This window comes from Colossoma macropomum, unplaced genomic scaffold (assembly GCF_904425465.1).
Source record: "Colossoma macropomum unplaced genomic scaffold, Colossoma_macropomum, whole genome shotgun sequence".
Classification (NCBI taxonomy): Eukaryota; Metazoa; Chordata; class Actinopteri; order Characiformes; family Serrasalmidae; genus Colossoma; species Colossoma macropomum.
Window position 1 is genome coordinate 15,671,489 of NW_023494795.1, and position 16,970 is coordinate 15,688,458.

The window sequence follows — 16,970 nt, forward strand, 5'->3', positions numbered from 1 at the left end:
GTATGTATGTATGTATGTATGTATGTAGGTATATATGTTATATTTTTTACCAGATTTCTACCTACTTTTTTTTTTAAACCTGTGAATTTGCACAGGAATTATTCTAAGTAGAATGATTTCGTTATTTTATTTTACTCACAACAAAACTGGTTAATAATACTCAATTCTAAAGTTTCGAACATTGGGTCTCATTCACAAATATCTTCCTAAGTGTATTCTTAAATTTGTTCTTGAGAAAGGTCCTAAGAAAAAGTCCACAGAACCACAGAACTGTTTGCACCTTTGTGCTCTTGGGGGTGTGTAGATTCTGTTCTTACCTGAGAACAAATCCCACAAAAGAAAACATTGATGAATGACAGAATCTTTGTGACAACTGCATAAGTTGGTTTTAAGAAGAGATTTCTTCCCAAGAATGGTTGGTGAATGAGGCCCAGTGATCACAAATGTTTGAATGATGATGTACATTGACTACATTGCTGTATAAGGGAATGTATAAGGGAATTGCTGCCAGTGTTGTTATGACGTGTATATTCACATTCAGCACAGTAAAATGTATCAGCCTGTGGAACTGCAGCTTTTCTGTGTGCTTCTGTGCTTCCTATCACTGTGTAAAAGAAGCACAGTGCTGCCTTTATTGTTGGTTGCACTACAATAGTTTCTGAAAGGGCAAGTACACACCTTCAGCATCAAATAGGTTATTGATTTGTTTCATCAGAGTAAGAGTTCCTATGCAACTATAACATTCCTATGCATTTTTTGTCTTACTCGAAATGGGTGTTTGTGACACAAACAAAACGAAAATCTACAAATGTGTTAGATTATGTTCTTCATTTCTCAAAATAAATGAGATGACAACTTTGAAAAAATATGTTATTAAAGAAGAAAAGTAGATTAAAAGGCTAAAATAGCTGCTAATAACAGAATAATAATCCTGAAGTTGAAAGGGTTAAGGTCTGTACAGACTTAGTACCTGGGCTAGGTGTTGACCCTGTCGGTGAACCATTGTTACTGGAAAATGAGGCACTGACTGCACTCCGGCTGAGAGAGGAGTTCAGGGAGAGCTCTCCTACATCCACCCCTCTCCTCTTCTGGGGTAACAGTGGTGGCTGTATCCCATCCAAGCCCAGAGACTCCAGACCCTCCATAGCCTCCAGCAGACTGAGCTCTAGACTTCCAACACCCAGAGAGGAGGGCAGGCCGCGAGGGCCACCCCGGGGAGAGCTGTGGGCATTGGGGGCAGAAAGGGGGAGCGGAGGAGAGGGCTGGGGTGTGTAGTGACTCAGGGGGGTGTTAGAGCCACTCTCTAACCAGGAATGAGCTGCAGTGGGGCTGGAGACAAGAAAATAGAAGTTTAGAATCAACAACAGTTTATTTAAAGGGCTTCTACAATGTATATTTATCCTGTATTGTGCCTCATTCAAAAAAGTTCTGGTTCAAACACTCCTTATAACTTCAGTACAAATGGGCGGGGCTAACTTCTGTAGGTGTAATAGGCAGATATACGTACATTTTTCCACTGTTTTTTACATCGCAAAATAAATTAATTTAAAATGGGCTGTTTCGCTGTTTAATATTTGTACATGAGCAGGGGAGTAAGTGGCACATTTACAAACAGTATATACATACTACAGCAAACATATCAACAATATATTAAGGTATTAATACATCAAAAAATGTATTAAAAAATGAAGGAAATTTGATTTTCCATGATAGGATGGTTTCAGGTAAAACAAGTGTTGGGAAATATGCCATACATAGGTCCCCGAATGATAAAGATGTTCATTTATTTTATTTAATTAGCAACACATTTTTTTGTGATTTAGAAAGCATCATCTCAAATTTGAATAAACAAAATACCAGCATTTAAACTTTAATTATATGTTATTTATGTGTTTTGTTCAGTAGCCAAAGCAGCTTGATGTCAACCAAAGGATACTGAATTAAAAAATCACAATATTTACATTTTTATTTTTATTTTTATTTATTTATTTATTTTTAACAGATTTCCAGTTTCCCATCTGAAACTGTGAATGAAGTAGTAAAACAATTTTATTTACTTACTTGCAAACAAATTGGTTAAAAAGATCCTAACCTTTTAAACAGTTTTGAACAGCTGAGGCACATTGACTACACTGCTGTATGTATACAGTACAGGTGATTTGTAGGTTTTGTGGACAGTAGGTTTGATTGAGAGTACCTGTCATTGATGGGGAGTGGGCTGGGGGTGTTAACAGAACGCATGGACCCAAACATCCTTTGGCAGGAGGTGGGACTTGACGTCATTTCAGAGCGGAAAAGGTCTCCATCTGACGACATAGGAACGTGTGTCATACTGTCCACATATCCCCGTGACTCTGCCAGGGTATAAAACACATGCTTTTAAGACCCCTTACACTAAAATAGCATTTCAACAATTAATTTAAATGTACACTTCCATCATATATGTTTAAAACCATTATGTATTTACTATAACAGCGCTATGTAGAGGAATAGTCTTGCTTATGTGGTTTCTGACACTTTCTTACGTGTTATTTTTAGAACTGTAATTTTTCTGAAAATATAAAAATTCAGTACTCATGCAATGCAATGTACTTTTGCCCATCTGTATAGACAACAATATGTGTTTGTTCACAGTGTGTTTTTCCCTGAATTATTAATAGTTTTACACAATATTTGAGTTCAGATAAACAATAAGGAGTTAACCTCAAACTATGTGATGAATTAAAAATAAAGGTTTGGCTTTTAACAAGTTGGGGGGCTGAACACACACACATGCACACCCACACCCACACATTCCTGAGATAGTACACATAACAAACAAAGGAGGAGGCTTCCCACAATTCTGTCTTTTGCAAAATTCTCCAAAATTCATAAGCTTTCAAATGCCTTCATAAGCTTTTTTTGATCAAGACAAACATTGAATTTAACACATAAATCATGATAACTAAAATCACATTGCTGCATCTTAGATAAGACTGCAGAATCTGCATATAGGCAAAAACAAATCCACAGTCCTCTGAGAGCAGAAAGAGGTGGTGACTGGAATTAAAAGCTTTCCCACAAGCGATGCACTGGAGTCAAGGGACGCAGCCCAGAAATCTGAACCTCAGAGCTTATTCCCAAAGCACAGAAGCCCTGAGCCCTATTTCCACAGAGCATTCAAGGTCAGTGAGATTCAGATTAAAAGGGAAGCACGCAGGAGAATGTGAGTTAGGGAGAGCGTGTGAATGCACTCTTAATAATAAAGCTTTCTAAAGATGCGAAGATTCTTTGAAAAACTTTTAATTGGTATAAAATAATAGGGGTGTAATGATAAACATGATCAACTGTTTTCAGGTTGAGTATAATTATCAATTGTGAGATCAAGATTTGTCTTTTTATTTTCAATATTTTATGTGTTAAAATGTCTTGATTTAATAGAGCTCTAATTATATATGACACAGACTACTTATTGTGCACCACAGGCTCGTCTGGCTGACTACAAAATAAGCCCCAAAAATCACTAACTCCCCCTTTTTCGCCCACTTTACCCTTAAAGGACACACTCAGATTATAGGTTTTGATCCTTGACAGTGGTTTCCATGAAGGATGGCAAAAGAGAGACCATCAGAAGAAGTTTCAAATTTCGATATACTGTTTTGAATATATTAATTTATTTATTCTTCCATGTCACAGTTCTCAAGACCCCTTTTTGGCACCTTTATTTTTAAGGATGTGTAAGGGAGTCTTCAGGCTTGTGAAGGTTATTCTTAATTAACTGAATCTTAAAAGCTGCTCCCTTTATAAGCAGTAAATCCTAGATGACTGGCTCCTACATGAGGGGTAAATGACCTGTAGGATTGAACCATCCCACAAAGAGGAGGGGTGAATGAGATGGCCATCAGTGCAAACAACACTGGAGCAGATGCTCCTTCATACCAAAGGAGAAAGGCCAAAAGGTCTAACGCACCATGATATAGAATAACGTACAACAGACTCTTTTGAAGACACTAAGTAAGCCCAGCAGGTGGACACAAACACACACACACACATATTATTGACTTGTCCAGGGTGTATCCTGCCTTCCACCCAATGACTGCTGGGATAGGCTCCAGCTCCCTCCGTGACCCAGAAGGATAAGCAGCTTAGAAGATGTGTGTGTGTCTGTGTGTGTGTATATATATATATATATATATATATATATATATATATATATATATATATATATATTTTTTTTAATAGTGAGTGCTGATAAGTGCTGACAGAATTTATTATTATTATAATTTGTAAATTGACAAAGCACATTTTAAAAAGTTATGTGTCCCCAAAGTTTTGGCAGGCAGAGTACACACATTAAAAGTAAAAGACGAAGAGCTCCACTAAATGCTTGGACGACAGGCTGAAAGCTGGGGACAAATAAGATAACAGCAAGAATCCGGCTTGTTTCCTGGTGGATACCGCTCACTGAGACATTAAGGGCAAAACGGAAAGCCACAACAGATAATAAGACTTCTAACAATCCTCCAGTGGTTCAGGTTCTCAAATGAAATGAAGGAGTACAAAGAGTTCTCAGTACTTTGAAAACACAGCGCACGCTACCAACTCCATGTTCCTCCAAGCGTGCCTGTGCCACATATTTAAGAGTACATGTAGAAAGCAGGGCTGTCAAACCACTGCTATAATTAACTGCAGTTAATCGCATTAGTTTGTTGTAGTTAATCATGATAATCACATTTCTCTTATTTACACTAACCTTTGTCCTTAAAGAAGGATATTTTTTCATTTAAATCAATGCATTTTATTATATATCAGTAGTCAAGATAAGCTTCACCAGAATGTTTTATTACCTTCAATAACAACATAAACATGGACATAAAACCATGTGAATGCAGGGTGAGAATGAACACAGGGTGAATTTCTAAATCCAGTTTCGAATTTTCTTCATCAACACCCAGTGAGAGCAACAGTGGCTACACGTTCCTATCCCTCCATCACTGTAGTCCTCTCACTCTCATACCACTACATTATGTCTTACTACTCTTATGAACTTTCCACTTTGCTGCCGTTAGTTATTGGGTTGTTGATTTATCCATAGTTCTCCCATGAACACTGTCCTCAGAGCCTGTTGAAGACATCTGTTGAAGGTGCTAATGCTACTAATATGGCTGACATCAGTGGTGCATTTTGCTTGTAAATAATACTTCAAACTCAAGGTACTTCATGTCAAACAAATTCATGACATGGCAATAGCTGGAAATTATGGTAACACTTTATTTATATATATTATTATATTATATTATATATTATGATAGTCTGCTGTAGATGGTTGAGTATGAAAGATTCTATTAAATCTATTAAGTCGAACTACGACAATGTGTTGATGACGTTAAAATAAATGAGTGGCATTAATATTATTTCAGAAGTATTTGAGGTTGAGAAGCTAGATTAAAAAGAAGAAAGAAGAACATGTGCTGGATATGTGTGTGTATGTGTTTTGCTGCTTTATTCTGACAACTGAGTCTCTCTGGATTAAACCTCCTGCATGCCACAGAGACAAAGGACGACTTCAGTTTTACAGGCTTAACAAACTCACCATTCAGAGGAGGAATGCACACATGCGCACACACACACACGCACACGCACACACACACACACACACACACACACACACACACACACACACACACACAAAAGACTGAGCCAAGTTGAAAACTATCCAGCTGTTGTGATCAAAGCTGCACAGGGGAAAATGAGTGGGGGTAGGAGAGAAATAGGGGAAGGGCAAAAGAATGGAAAAAAAATAAAGGAGGGGAGACAAAAAGAGAGAGAGAGATGGGGAGAGAGAGAGTGTGTGATGGAGAGAAAGAGAAAAAAAATCAGAAAAGTGAATTCCTTTCAGGTTAGAGTAACACATGCCACAATACTAAGATATTTCTGGACTCATTTTCAGCTCTCTGATTCACTATTTATACCTTTTTCCATAGCTTAAAATAGAACTTAACAAAAATTTGCAAACTGACTGTCAATTCTAAGCCCCACCCAAGTTGTTTGTTGCTATGGTGACTGCACACAAACAGAAGCATTGGATTTTAACTGTTAACCTTATCAGAGCTTTCTCAATGTCAATACATATCTCACAAGGTCATCCGTTACTGAGTTACATATTGCAAATGTTTCCAATCAATCATTCAGCAAAAACATCAAAAGCAAAACACTACTATCCATTCATCAGTGGCACTGGCTGTACGGTAGACTTTTCCTTGATTGATCCAGGCCACTTTTCTAAATTCCTGTCAAACTTATCAGTGTGGTCTCTCTGGAAGACTTTTGTCATTTTAATCCCTACAGCAAAAAGAAGCTTGGAGTGAATTAGTTTTACCCGAGGAGATTAATTTATAAGAAGATCGCAAATTTCATAATGTCATCATTTACGTTCTTAAAAAAAAAAGGTTCCTAAATGATTCTTGGCTTTGGTGTACACTTGTAGGAAATATTTCACGCACTACCTGAGCTGGATTTAGCAAGGAAGGTTCTGTAACTGGTCACAACACCTATTGTCCAAAATAGCAGCATTCAGCTACACGGTGAGGTTTTGTTCATTTTCATGGTTTACAGTAAGTCATATTGTGTCCTAAACCATGTCAACAAGTCAGCACAAGATTCATGAGGTTTTGGAGATGAAGTAACGGAATTGATTTAGGTGACTATTGACTTGCTATATTAGCTGTGTAGCTTCAGTTTTGTTTATTTGTATGATTTACAGTAAGTCATACTGTGTTCTAAACCATGTCAACAAGTCTGCACAACATTCATGAGGACCTGGATGCAGTTTAAGAAGGTTGAAAGATGTTCTGAGGATGTAGTAACAGAACTGATTTAGGTGACTACTGACTTGCTATATTAGCTCTGTAGATTCAGTTTAAAATTAAGGAAGCAAAATACACGTCTTGGCTCATCGACTAAATCTGTGGTAGGTTGAAAAGTGTGTAAACTATTCATTTAATAACAAAAAACACGGCTGTGTCTATTACCAGGCTTTGTTACATTACCATAAGGTCAGTTTGAACAAGACTGCTGTTAATAATGGAGCTCTGGGTTTAGTGAATTAGAGAAGGTCAGACCGACTTGCAAGAACTACAGACACTGCAGATTCATTCTGGATATAAATCACTGATCTCGTTGATTATAACTTAGCCCAAGACAAATTAATTCAGCCCAAATACGACTTTAAGGCCCCACCTCTGACCTTGTCCCCATCACAAAAAGTTTTTCCAATTATACAAAATCCACATACACAGTCTTCTGTACTCCTTAAATTTGGTTCAATTGGGCAACTCTGCTAAAACTACACTCTTCACGTGAGAATAATGCCCCAAGTGCTTTAGCTGTAAGTTCCATTGTCTCCATGCTTTCTGTATACAAGTGCCGCTTATTCACTGACTAATTGTCACCAGCAAGAGCATAAAGGCTGAATGCTTATTAAACTGGAGAGCCTTTCGGTGCTAAATACTGAGTTAACTGAAACGGAACAGAGTGAAATGCTTGCTCATTGGTCTGGCTTGCTAACCTGACAGCTTCTTCTCTAGTGACTGAAATGAGGCAGACTTCAAGCACTGTTAAAGCACATTAACAGATTTGGCTGCTGGTCCATGCTTCAAAGTTGCCCATGTGTTTTTGCACTCACACTGTGGCCCTGTCATCACTTCAAAGGCTTTAAAATTCCTCATACACGTTCGTAGTGACCACTGCATTCTGTGAAAAGCATTATCCTTCATGACATCTCATTGCCTAGAAGTACCAATTATGGGTCTAGTTTTGCATAAATGGCACATAAAACTTTGGGGTCCAATGATGGCTGCAAATTCTGCAATGTCTGTTACTTACATTCATAAAAATTCCACAGGAATTCTGTTAAGCTGCTATAGAAGTACATTATGTGGAGGTAAACTTAAAAAGGTTTCTAATACTTGCGGATCTCATTTAGAAAAGTGGTTCAATCCATTGAAAGGTTCTTTAGGGGGCCAAAAGTAATGCTTCTTCTGAAGAACTCTTGTTTGGCACCTTTATTTTTCAGAGAGTTGTTTATCTAGAGTGAGTCCCAGCTTCTGCTTGGTCAAGCACCATTTGAGCTTAAGAGTGTTTTGTTTCAAGCCCACCTAATGGGCCACTACAATTATGCAAGACCCCCATCCACCTCTTCCCAAAAACACGTTTCCACACTTTTCTTCAGTGAAAGAAAGAAAAACAATTTCTTCAAAGAATCTCCAAAGTACACTGAACCACACTCAAACACTACACACAAAAGCAGGTAGGGGTGGGCGACATGGCAAAAATATATCAAGATACTTCAAGACCTTTTTACAGTACATGATATCATGATATTTTTCTTAGCAGACACCTGATAAGTTCACTCTCAGAAAAAAACATATGGAACTGTCACTGGGGCACTATCCCACTTGTCACTGGTGTGGGAGCCTCAAGGGTACATCTCAGTACCTTTAGTCAGGGAACATAATTGCACCGTAATCCATTGAAATTATATTTTCTAAGTTGTATTGACTCCACACAGCCCGTCTCGTCTCCAGGCTTTTATTTTATTGTTCTGCTTTAAAACATTAGGTAATGAAAAGGTACAAATACATACTTTTCACCTGGAAAAACGTATTTAAGGTACACAATTGGACCTTTAAACCTCTGTTGTACCTTTGAGGGTACATTTTCATTGTTTATACCCTGATGAACAAAAAATGTACCTTTACCTCTAACAGTGTTGGAACAGACAAAAAGAACCAGTGGTGCCACGTTAAAATGATGAAAAACTTTACGAACCGTATTCTGATTTTTATTCAACATTTCACTGCATTAAATCCAATTACACAGGACTAATTATGCTCTCTTTGTATCGGAACATGCAGGTCAATGTTCTAGCAGTACTGATGATCCATGATATGCTCAGAAGGGCATAATGTAACATAATTATCATGATACATAATGTTTTTGCTTAGCCTTACAAGCAGGTACACTATATATACAGTTTGGACACCCCAGTCAAATTATGTATTTTGTTATTTTCTAAGTTCAAATTAGTACACAACCTCTACAGAGAACATACTTCTGCACAATGTAATTCACAATTGTTTATTTGACAAATTTAACATACACAATTAATATGGCCTGTGGAAAAAAAGTTATGGCACCTTTTATATTTTATGTTTCCCCCCCAATATGTTAAACACAAATAAATAGAAATTATGCACCAAACTTTGCCAAAAATGCCACTGTCAGGTTTGTTCCCTGTAGAGGACGTGTTAACGTATTTTCACTTGGAAAATCAACAAAACATGCTATTTGACTAGGCGTTCATACTTTTCCAAATGACTGTATGCTCAGTTGACTGATGCTGGGGACACCACGCCACCCCCCATCCACTTTCTTGCTCTCATGACAGTCCAGTGAATCTGCCAAAGACCAAAAAACAAACTGCCAAACCTCTTTTTCTTTCTTTCTCTCTGTGACAACACTACATTATCCTACTGATGTGAGTTATGGAGGGAGAGGGCGAGAGAGAGAGAGAGAGAGAGACAGAGAGAGAGAGAGAGAGAGAGAGAGAGAGAGAGAGAGAGAGAGAGAATGCTTTTCACAGAATGCAGTGGTCAGTTTGTGTGTGAGCCACGTGAGGAATTCCAAAGCGTTTGAAGAACTGACAGGACCACAGAGAAACTGCAAAAACACACGGGCAACACCAAAGCACAGACAAGCAGCCAAATCTCTTAAATCTGTTCAAAATCTGTCCCCGTGTGGAACCACACTTATTTGGGAAAAACTGAGGATTAAACACATCGAGAAAAAATCCAAAAACTACACAAAGAGACAAAAATAACTCTCCAAAAAAAGCATATCACATACATAAACACATTCAGGGCATGCAGAACACATCACCACAGTGACTTTGTGAGTGAGTTTAGACCTCAAACATTTTACTTTTGAACACTGTGGTTCAAAAAATTACAAAGTGATACATCAGTGGAGGTTAAGATGAGGGTGATATCAGTAGGGAGAAACAAAAAAGGAGAGGCATCTGCTGAACAATCAGCAACGTGACATTCCGCTGGCTGTTTGTAAATACACACATTTTCCTGGAGCTAAAGGGTTGGAATGTGTCTTTTATCAGTGCCTGAGGAGAACAGAGGAGGCAGAGAGACAGAAGAGAAGAGAAAAGAAGCCCAAAAGTGAAAAGAAGGGAAAATGATAAAAGAGAAGAGGACAGAAAAGAGAAGATCAAAAACAAGCCAAAAGTTGAGTAAAGACGAGAAGAGAAGAGAAGAGAAGAGAAGAGAAGAGAAGAGATCTTCTCTAGCAGGAGGTACCTTCTCACAGTTATCTGAGGAGACAATGCAATGCTGGCAGAGACAGCTAAAGCAAATGGCTAACTCATTAGCATATAAACACACACACATCCTCTGTGCCACACTCAGCCACACAGACTCAAACCCACCATAAAAGTGATAGAAGTAAACTGAAGCACCACAAAGAAGGACTTTTGCACACATACCTAGAGAAGCAGTCATGATGAAGAATTCTTCATGGGAGATTCATTGACAGAGAAAAAGGAAAACAGAGCCAATTGCTGTTTCTATTGCAGTCTGTCTGCTGCTGTGGCTAGTTTTCTGTCCCCTGTCCTCCGTCTCTGGTCAGTTTCAGCCCTCGCTGAAAAGATTTCTCCCCAAAGTGCTTTATTTCTCTAAAGTTCACTCTAAAGTTCTCTCCTCTTTCTTTCCTTCTTAGTGGTCTGCTTCCTGGCACAAACACCAGCGGCACGTCGCACAGTTACTGTCTGTTCCCCAGTTACTCTCCCCCACTGCCTCTCTCTCTCTCTCTCTCTCTCTCTCTCTCTCTATTTGTCTGCTGTGCCCAGATGAATGAAGTCATTGAGTTGGCTGCGATCTGTGAGGCTCCAGATGGAAAACTACTTCACTCATTATTCCTACAGTAATATGCCATTGACTGAGTGACTCCAGCTTTGAGGAGAGAGAGAGAGAGAGAGAAAGAGAGAAAGAGAGGGAGGGAGGGAGAGGGAGGTATGAAGGGGAGGAGGGACGATGACTGCCCCCGCCTGGTGTGAGGCCGATGGACACAGAAAGAGCCCTTCAGGCTCATTAACATATGACTTCACAACCACTCTGCTGCCTTCCACTGACCATTGACCACTCTGCATTATAAACAGCAAACCCTCGCAATCTGTTGTCTCCAACCAAAAAGGCAGCACCAGGGGTCAGAGGGCAGGACGTCCTCTTACTCTTACATCCGTATGCTCTGCTTTTCTACTGACATGTGCAGCCACCCAAAACATCTGCTCTTATGCACACAAACTTTCTCCCTTTCTAAAGTGAACATAACATCGCTGTCCGAGAAGAACTTGTAGCTCCACTTTGGTCACTTTTTTAGTTTTCTACATCATTCAAACACAACAGCTGTGCTTTATGTTGTGTGAATAAAACCTCTTTACATCAACTTATGTTAAAAGTAAAGAGTGTTTTTCCTTCTCCTGTAAAGTTACTATTTTGGAGATTCATGGTTTTTGGACAGTGATGATAGGGAAAGTCATATTGCACAACTAGCAAGACACATTTCAGTATATAAATACAATAAATAATTCAATTTATCTGAACTACAAACTGTTTTTAGGGTCATACAAAATATTACATCACTAGTTCTATCTGTAAAGTTGTATTTGTATGGTCCCCTAAGAGATGATCTGGACAACACCCCCAAGCTATCAACAGACTATCAGCAACTGAACTGTGGGTCTGCAAACCTTCAACAAAGAAATGTCCACAGACATTTAACAGTCCATTAACTAGCTATAAGCATCAAATATGTGTTGATGTACTGGTTATGGCAGTACTGTCAATTGGAGTTTATAAATATTACTGCATGAAAAATCAATCTCTATACTCAGTTAAACATTATATTGGTGCCCTTAAATGTGCAATAATGAAGGTATCTAACAATTACAAGGTAGTAGTAGTTACTGTGAATCAACTACAGAGGCCACAAAAAAGTATTTGGACATTTGTGCCATACTCAGAAATGAAACAAATTAATTGGGTTAGGAAAATGTCAAATCAAGTGTCATTTATTTTAAACAGACCGTTCCAAAACTGTTATTTTATTTTTGCCCAAGTATTCATCCAAAAGAAATGAAGTGTGTTTCAGATTGCTATCATTTGAGCGGTTCATTTACAGACTTCTGCAGGTTGGCACCCAAAATGCCTTTATACACTTTTGAGTTCAAGATTCCAACAATGAATACAAGCTCACCAACAACATTGTACACTGTCAAAAAAAGGTACTGTCTTGGTAAATTTTAGTCCTCTAAGGTACAAACAATAGACTTACCCTGAAAGGTACAACATGGTCCTTAAGGTCCAATTGTGGACTTTAAATAAGTTACACTATAGTCATGTTTCCAGGAGAGAGAAGCATATTGCATTTTCATATTTAAGTAAAATAAAAACACAAAATAAAAAGCTTGGAAAAAATCAACTGCAGAATAGCATACAATTATGTTCCCTAGTTAAAGGTACTGTGTTACCACCAGAGTGACAGCATTTGTACCCTGAAAGGTACCCTTTTTTCCTGAACGTATGAAAAAAGCCAGAGACTTTGACGCTCCACCTCTGTGCTGTACAGCACTCTATTTGCATTGGAATTTTTTTCCACACAAACGTATTTGTCAATATGATTTCGAAAAAATAATATAATTTGGTTAAACATTTGATGGTGTACTCTCAAAAGAACGTCATTAAAGTTTACCAATGATTAAAGTGTACAAATACTTTTTTGGCCACTCTACATATACACTGAGCTGATTCATCATGTTATTTAACTTGTACTGTACTTAAACTGTACTACAGACAAAATGAACTTCGTGGAAATAGTTTATATTTCACAGTTTAACATCAGCTGTAATTACAGCAGATTCAGCATTCCTTAACCAGCTGCCATACGAATTTACACTATGAAAAAACTAGTAAATGCACCAATAATAATAGTGCAAATTGCACTGAGTAATGTCAAAACTAATACCTCTGCAAGCATGTAGCCATCAGTATTTAATGCAAAAGTTTGGGCACCTGTGGTCAAATAATATGTTTAGTCAATTTTTTAAGTGGAAATAAGTTAACACATCCTCTACAGAGAACACACTTCTGCATAGTTACTGGTTTTTGCAGAAATGTAACATGTCGCCTGTGCAAAAGTTATGGCACATTTTTTATTTTATATTCTATTTTTTTCTAATATGTTTAACTCAAATAAATAGAAAGTATGCACTAAAATTTGCAGAAAGAAAATGACAAAGGTTATGCCGTATTTTCGCATAGACGGTCAGCAAAACATGTAACTTTAAAAGGGGGTATTCAAGTTTGCATATGACTGCATATCTATGGGGGACCTAAATACATTTTTGCTTAAATAACACCAATAAAACTTTTCGTATGTCAGTGAGTGGTGAAAACAGGAAAGATAGAGACAAAATGAAGATGGAGAGGGCGTGAAAGCGCCCAAATGGTACACAGGTGTTGTTACAATCACAAACTTGCTGTTTATTTAGTGCTTTTATACATTTGAAAAGAGATGGGCCAGAAGGGGGAGCTATCTCTGAAATAACAAGAGCTCTAGTCATAAATGCCATTCAGTACCAACTTTAATCTGATTCTAACCTGTGATTATAATTTATTAGAAGCTCAGTGTGTCTGTACTTTGAAAAATAAATATTTTACTCTTTCTCTCAAAAAAGACTAATTTGGTTTTGTTTCTCACATTAAATTCCGTTTGTCAGTGAAAGTCCTTTTCCTCTCCTCAAGCATCTCAGTAAATATTTACATTATTCTGTCAGTGTCTACTTGGCTGAGAGGGCTGCTGTTTATCTCCTGTTTATTTTAAATTAAACACGAGTTATGTAACCTTCTGTAATTTTCCCACATCAGGAAATTAAAATACACAACACATCCTCTGGATAGACAGCCTGGGGTCTTGAGGGCTCATCTTTCATCCTGTTTGTTTAATCCTTATTTTTTTAAATTGCTCTCTCCTGGGTTTAACTTCAGAATGAGCAGAGAAACTTAAGGAAGCTCCTTCTGTTTACATAAAGCTACAATAAAAATTTTATTACATGACAATTAAATTCGATCTGAAGCACTAATGAGGCTTTATGTAACACTATCTGAGCCAGAGTAAGAAGTTTATGTGCAAAAATCCTATTTACAAATTCTAATACATATTTAATTAAAACTCTGGAGCAATAATCTGTGCAGAACATTACCTGAACCAGAGGAAGAACTGCACCGAAAACAATAGCTTCAATTAGCTTGAAAATAACTTTAATGCTTTGAATGGACATGATCCGAATATGATTTAAATATGTACATCGGATGCACATGAATAAAATGCATTGACACAGTTCTTGCTTAAATAAGTAAACAGAAAGACAACATCTCCGTTGATGCATCAGCACTGCCTTACAACTTGCTGGCTCTCAGATTTGCTTAGCTATTATTAATTTCTTCCTGGTCTTATGATATTTCATGCTAGAGTTTTGCATTCTTTTCAAAGGTCGGCAAAGGTTTACATGAAAACATCTGTCCATCGTCATATAGTTGTACATATTTCAGCAGGCAGACCTCAGAGAGATCTGGACATCCTAAACTCCTGAATGGCCGAGGCCACAGGAAGCCTGTTTCCTGGCCCAAAGGGCCACTTCCTGAAACACACGAAGCTATTTTTAGTAGCTCAGAGTTTTTTAACACAGCAGCTACAGGCTTTACAGACTTATGGAGGTGAGGGAAATGATTTTGGTGTGAAATGCAACTGAGGCAAATGAATGCCTCCCTGAAATGCATGGACAAAGCTTATTTGTTATCTCTCCCTCTCTCTCTCTCTCACACACACACACACCACACACACACAGACACATGGAGATGTGCACGTACACATGCACACACAAAGTCATAAACTGTGTCATGTCATGGCTCTCTGCCCATATCCTTGAATGATATTACAGGTCAACTTAGAGCAGAGAGACACACACACACAAAGGAAATCTCACCATCAGCAGTAGCCACAAACACGAGTTAGTTCGCTCTGTGAAAAGATCTGCCTTAAAAAATATGTAAAAAGATTCCATTCCTACACTTTACTGTAGGGTAGTGTTCATTAGGCTACATGACATGTACATAACCAGAAAACCTACATAAACATTTTTAAAGGCTTTTTCCAATAGACGTCATCAAAGGCTGCTAAAGCTGACAAAACACCTTTGTCAGCTGACTGTTTTTTTTCCTGCCATTGGGTTGTGTCCTGACACTTTTAGGTGAAATGATACAGCATATTATAACTTATATTTTATCTTTGTAACACACACTATTCAAGCTGTTTTAGTTTTACTAGAGGAGAGCCAGTAACATAATTTGTAAAGGACTCAAATGGCCGATTCATACGGGATAAAGTATTTGTGTTATTTCCCCAAACTGCCCCACACAGCCTGGATTGAAATGTCATAGCCTAGACGTTCACTTCAGGGTTAAGATTAGAATTAAACAGATCCAAATAAATAAACAACAAAGGCGAACTTTCAGTTAACACCACATAGAGTAGCCTTAGGCTTAACAAATGTCACCCAACAGGTCAGAAATCATCAATCGCTCTGCACGGTGAGAGGTAGCTTCGGATATTTCATTTCATTCTTCTTCTAATTAGCTCATCACCAAAAATGTTTTCAATTACAGTTGTCCAGTTTTGAAATGGAGGATAAAGGAATAGGTGCCAAGAGATCTGTTTTACTTAGCCTCATCTGCTAAGTACGTCTCACCAAAAACCAGAGGTGCCAGGTTCTATTATTAGGCCTTGTGAGGTCGATTCGAACAGGACTCTTATTACTGAAGGAGCTCTGGGTTTGACGAATTCTAGAAGGTAGTTCACTAAGGAATTATTACTTAAAAGGCTTAGCAAAAACTATAGACATGGCAGATAATTACTCAAATTACAGCACCTCAATGTCTAATCCAGATGTTATAGGGCTTTAGTATATAAGCAACATAACACCGATGATGTGATCTTGTAAATGGCAAACTGAAACTCATTTTACCTAAGGGCCGCAGTACATGCCTGACTTTGCAAGCTACGTCATACTGTCAGCAATGTCACTGTGATGTACACTGAGCTAGAATGTCATTGTCATTTGACCCCAGAAAGTGTCATGACAACGTAATGTTAAAAAAAATAAAAATAAATAAAAAAATATCAGTGTCACCTGACATAGATGTTACGTCATCCTGTACTGTCTACTGGCATTTTTCTACATTTTATTTCTTTTTTGCACATTTTATTTCTTTAACAATATTGGCTGTTAGAATACTGTATCAACCAAATACTGCATTCTGTTGCTGCTGTTCTGGCTGCCACCTCAGTGACTGCTATGCTCATAAATGCTAGGCTATCTGCTAATACGTCATAGTGGGTTACATCCTGCTTTGCACAACTCTGCATATTCTCAGTAACATGTACTATCTGTGCCATGTTTTGTATTTATTGTAAGGCTTTTGTATTTATTGCACTGTATTATCTGCACTGTGTTGGAGTAGCACTTGTGTCCCTCTGTTGCACCAACGTTGTTTTGTTTCACTGTGTACTTGTATATAGCTGAAATGACAATAAAGCCACTTGAACTTGAACTTGGACAAAGCTGGCAAATGCAAACTTTAGAACAATTGGAGCCTTTTGGAATAAGTGTTTAGAAAAGGTCTATATCAGTTGTCATAAATGGCTTACGTAGGTGTCATCTGTCTTTATGAACCCAGCCACATACCAAACACCTTTATGTCATCATGGCAAATAAGTTTTCTTAATATAGTTCAGTTGGTTAAAATTTGTTTCTATGACCATACACTCAAAAGAAGTAATACACTGAACTAACAACAAATTACATCACA

General features: G+C 37.8%; 1 protein-coding gene across 4 annotated transcripts in view; it reads right to left on the minus strand.

Annotated features, from left to right (window-relative positions):
* si:ch211-191a24.3 (tensin-3) overlaps positions 1-16,970 on the minus strand; it is an 85,430-nt gene that overhangs the window by 31,557 nt on the left and 36,903 nt on the right. For all 4 annotated transcript variants that reach the window (XM_036581615.1, XM_036581616.1, XM_036581614.1 and 1 more), the window contains exons 17-18: positions 2,198-2,354; positions 971-1,329 (exon numbers count right to left, since the gene is read on the minus strand). In XM_036581615.1, coding sequence (XP_036437508.1) covers positions 971-1,329; positions 2,198-2,354 — 516 coding nt within the window. The remainder of the gene's footprint in view (positions 1-970; positions 1,330-2,197; positions 2,355-16,970) is intronic.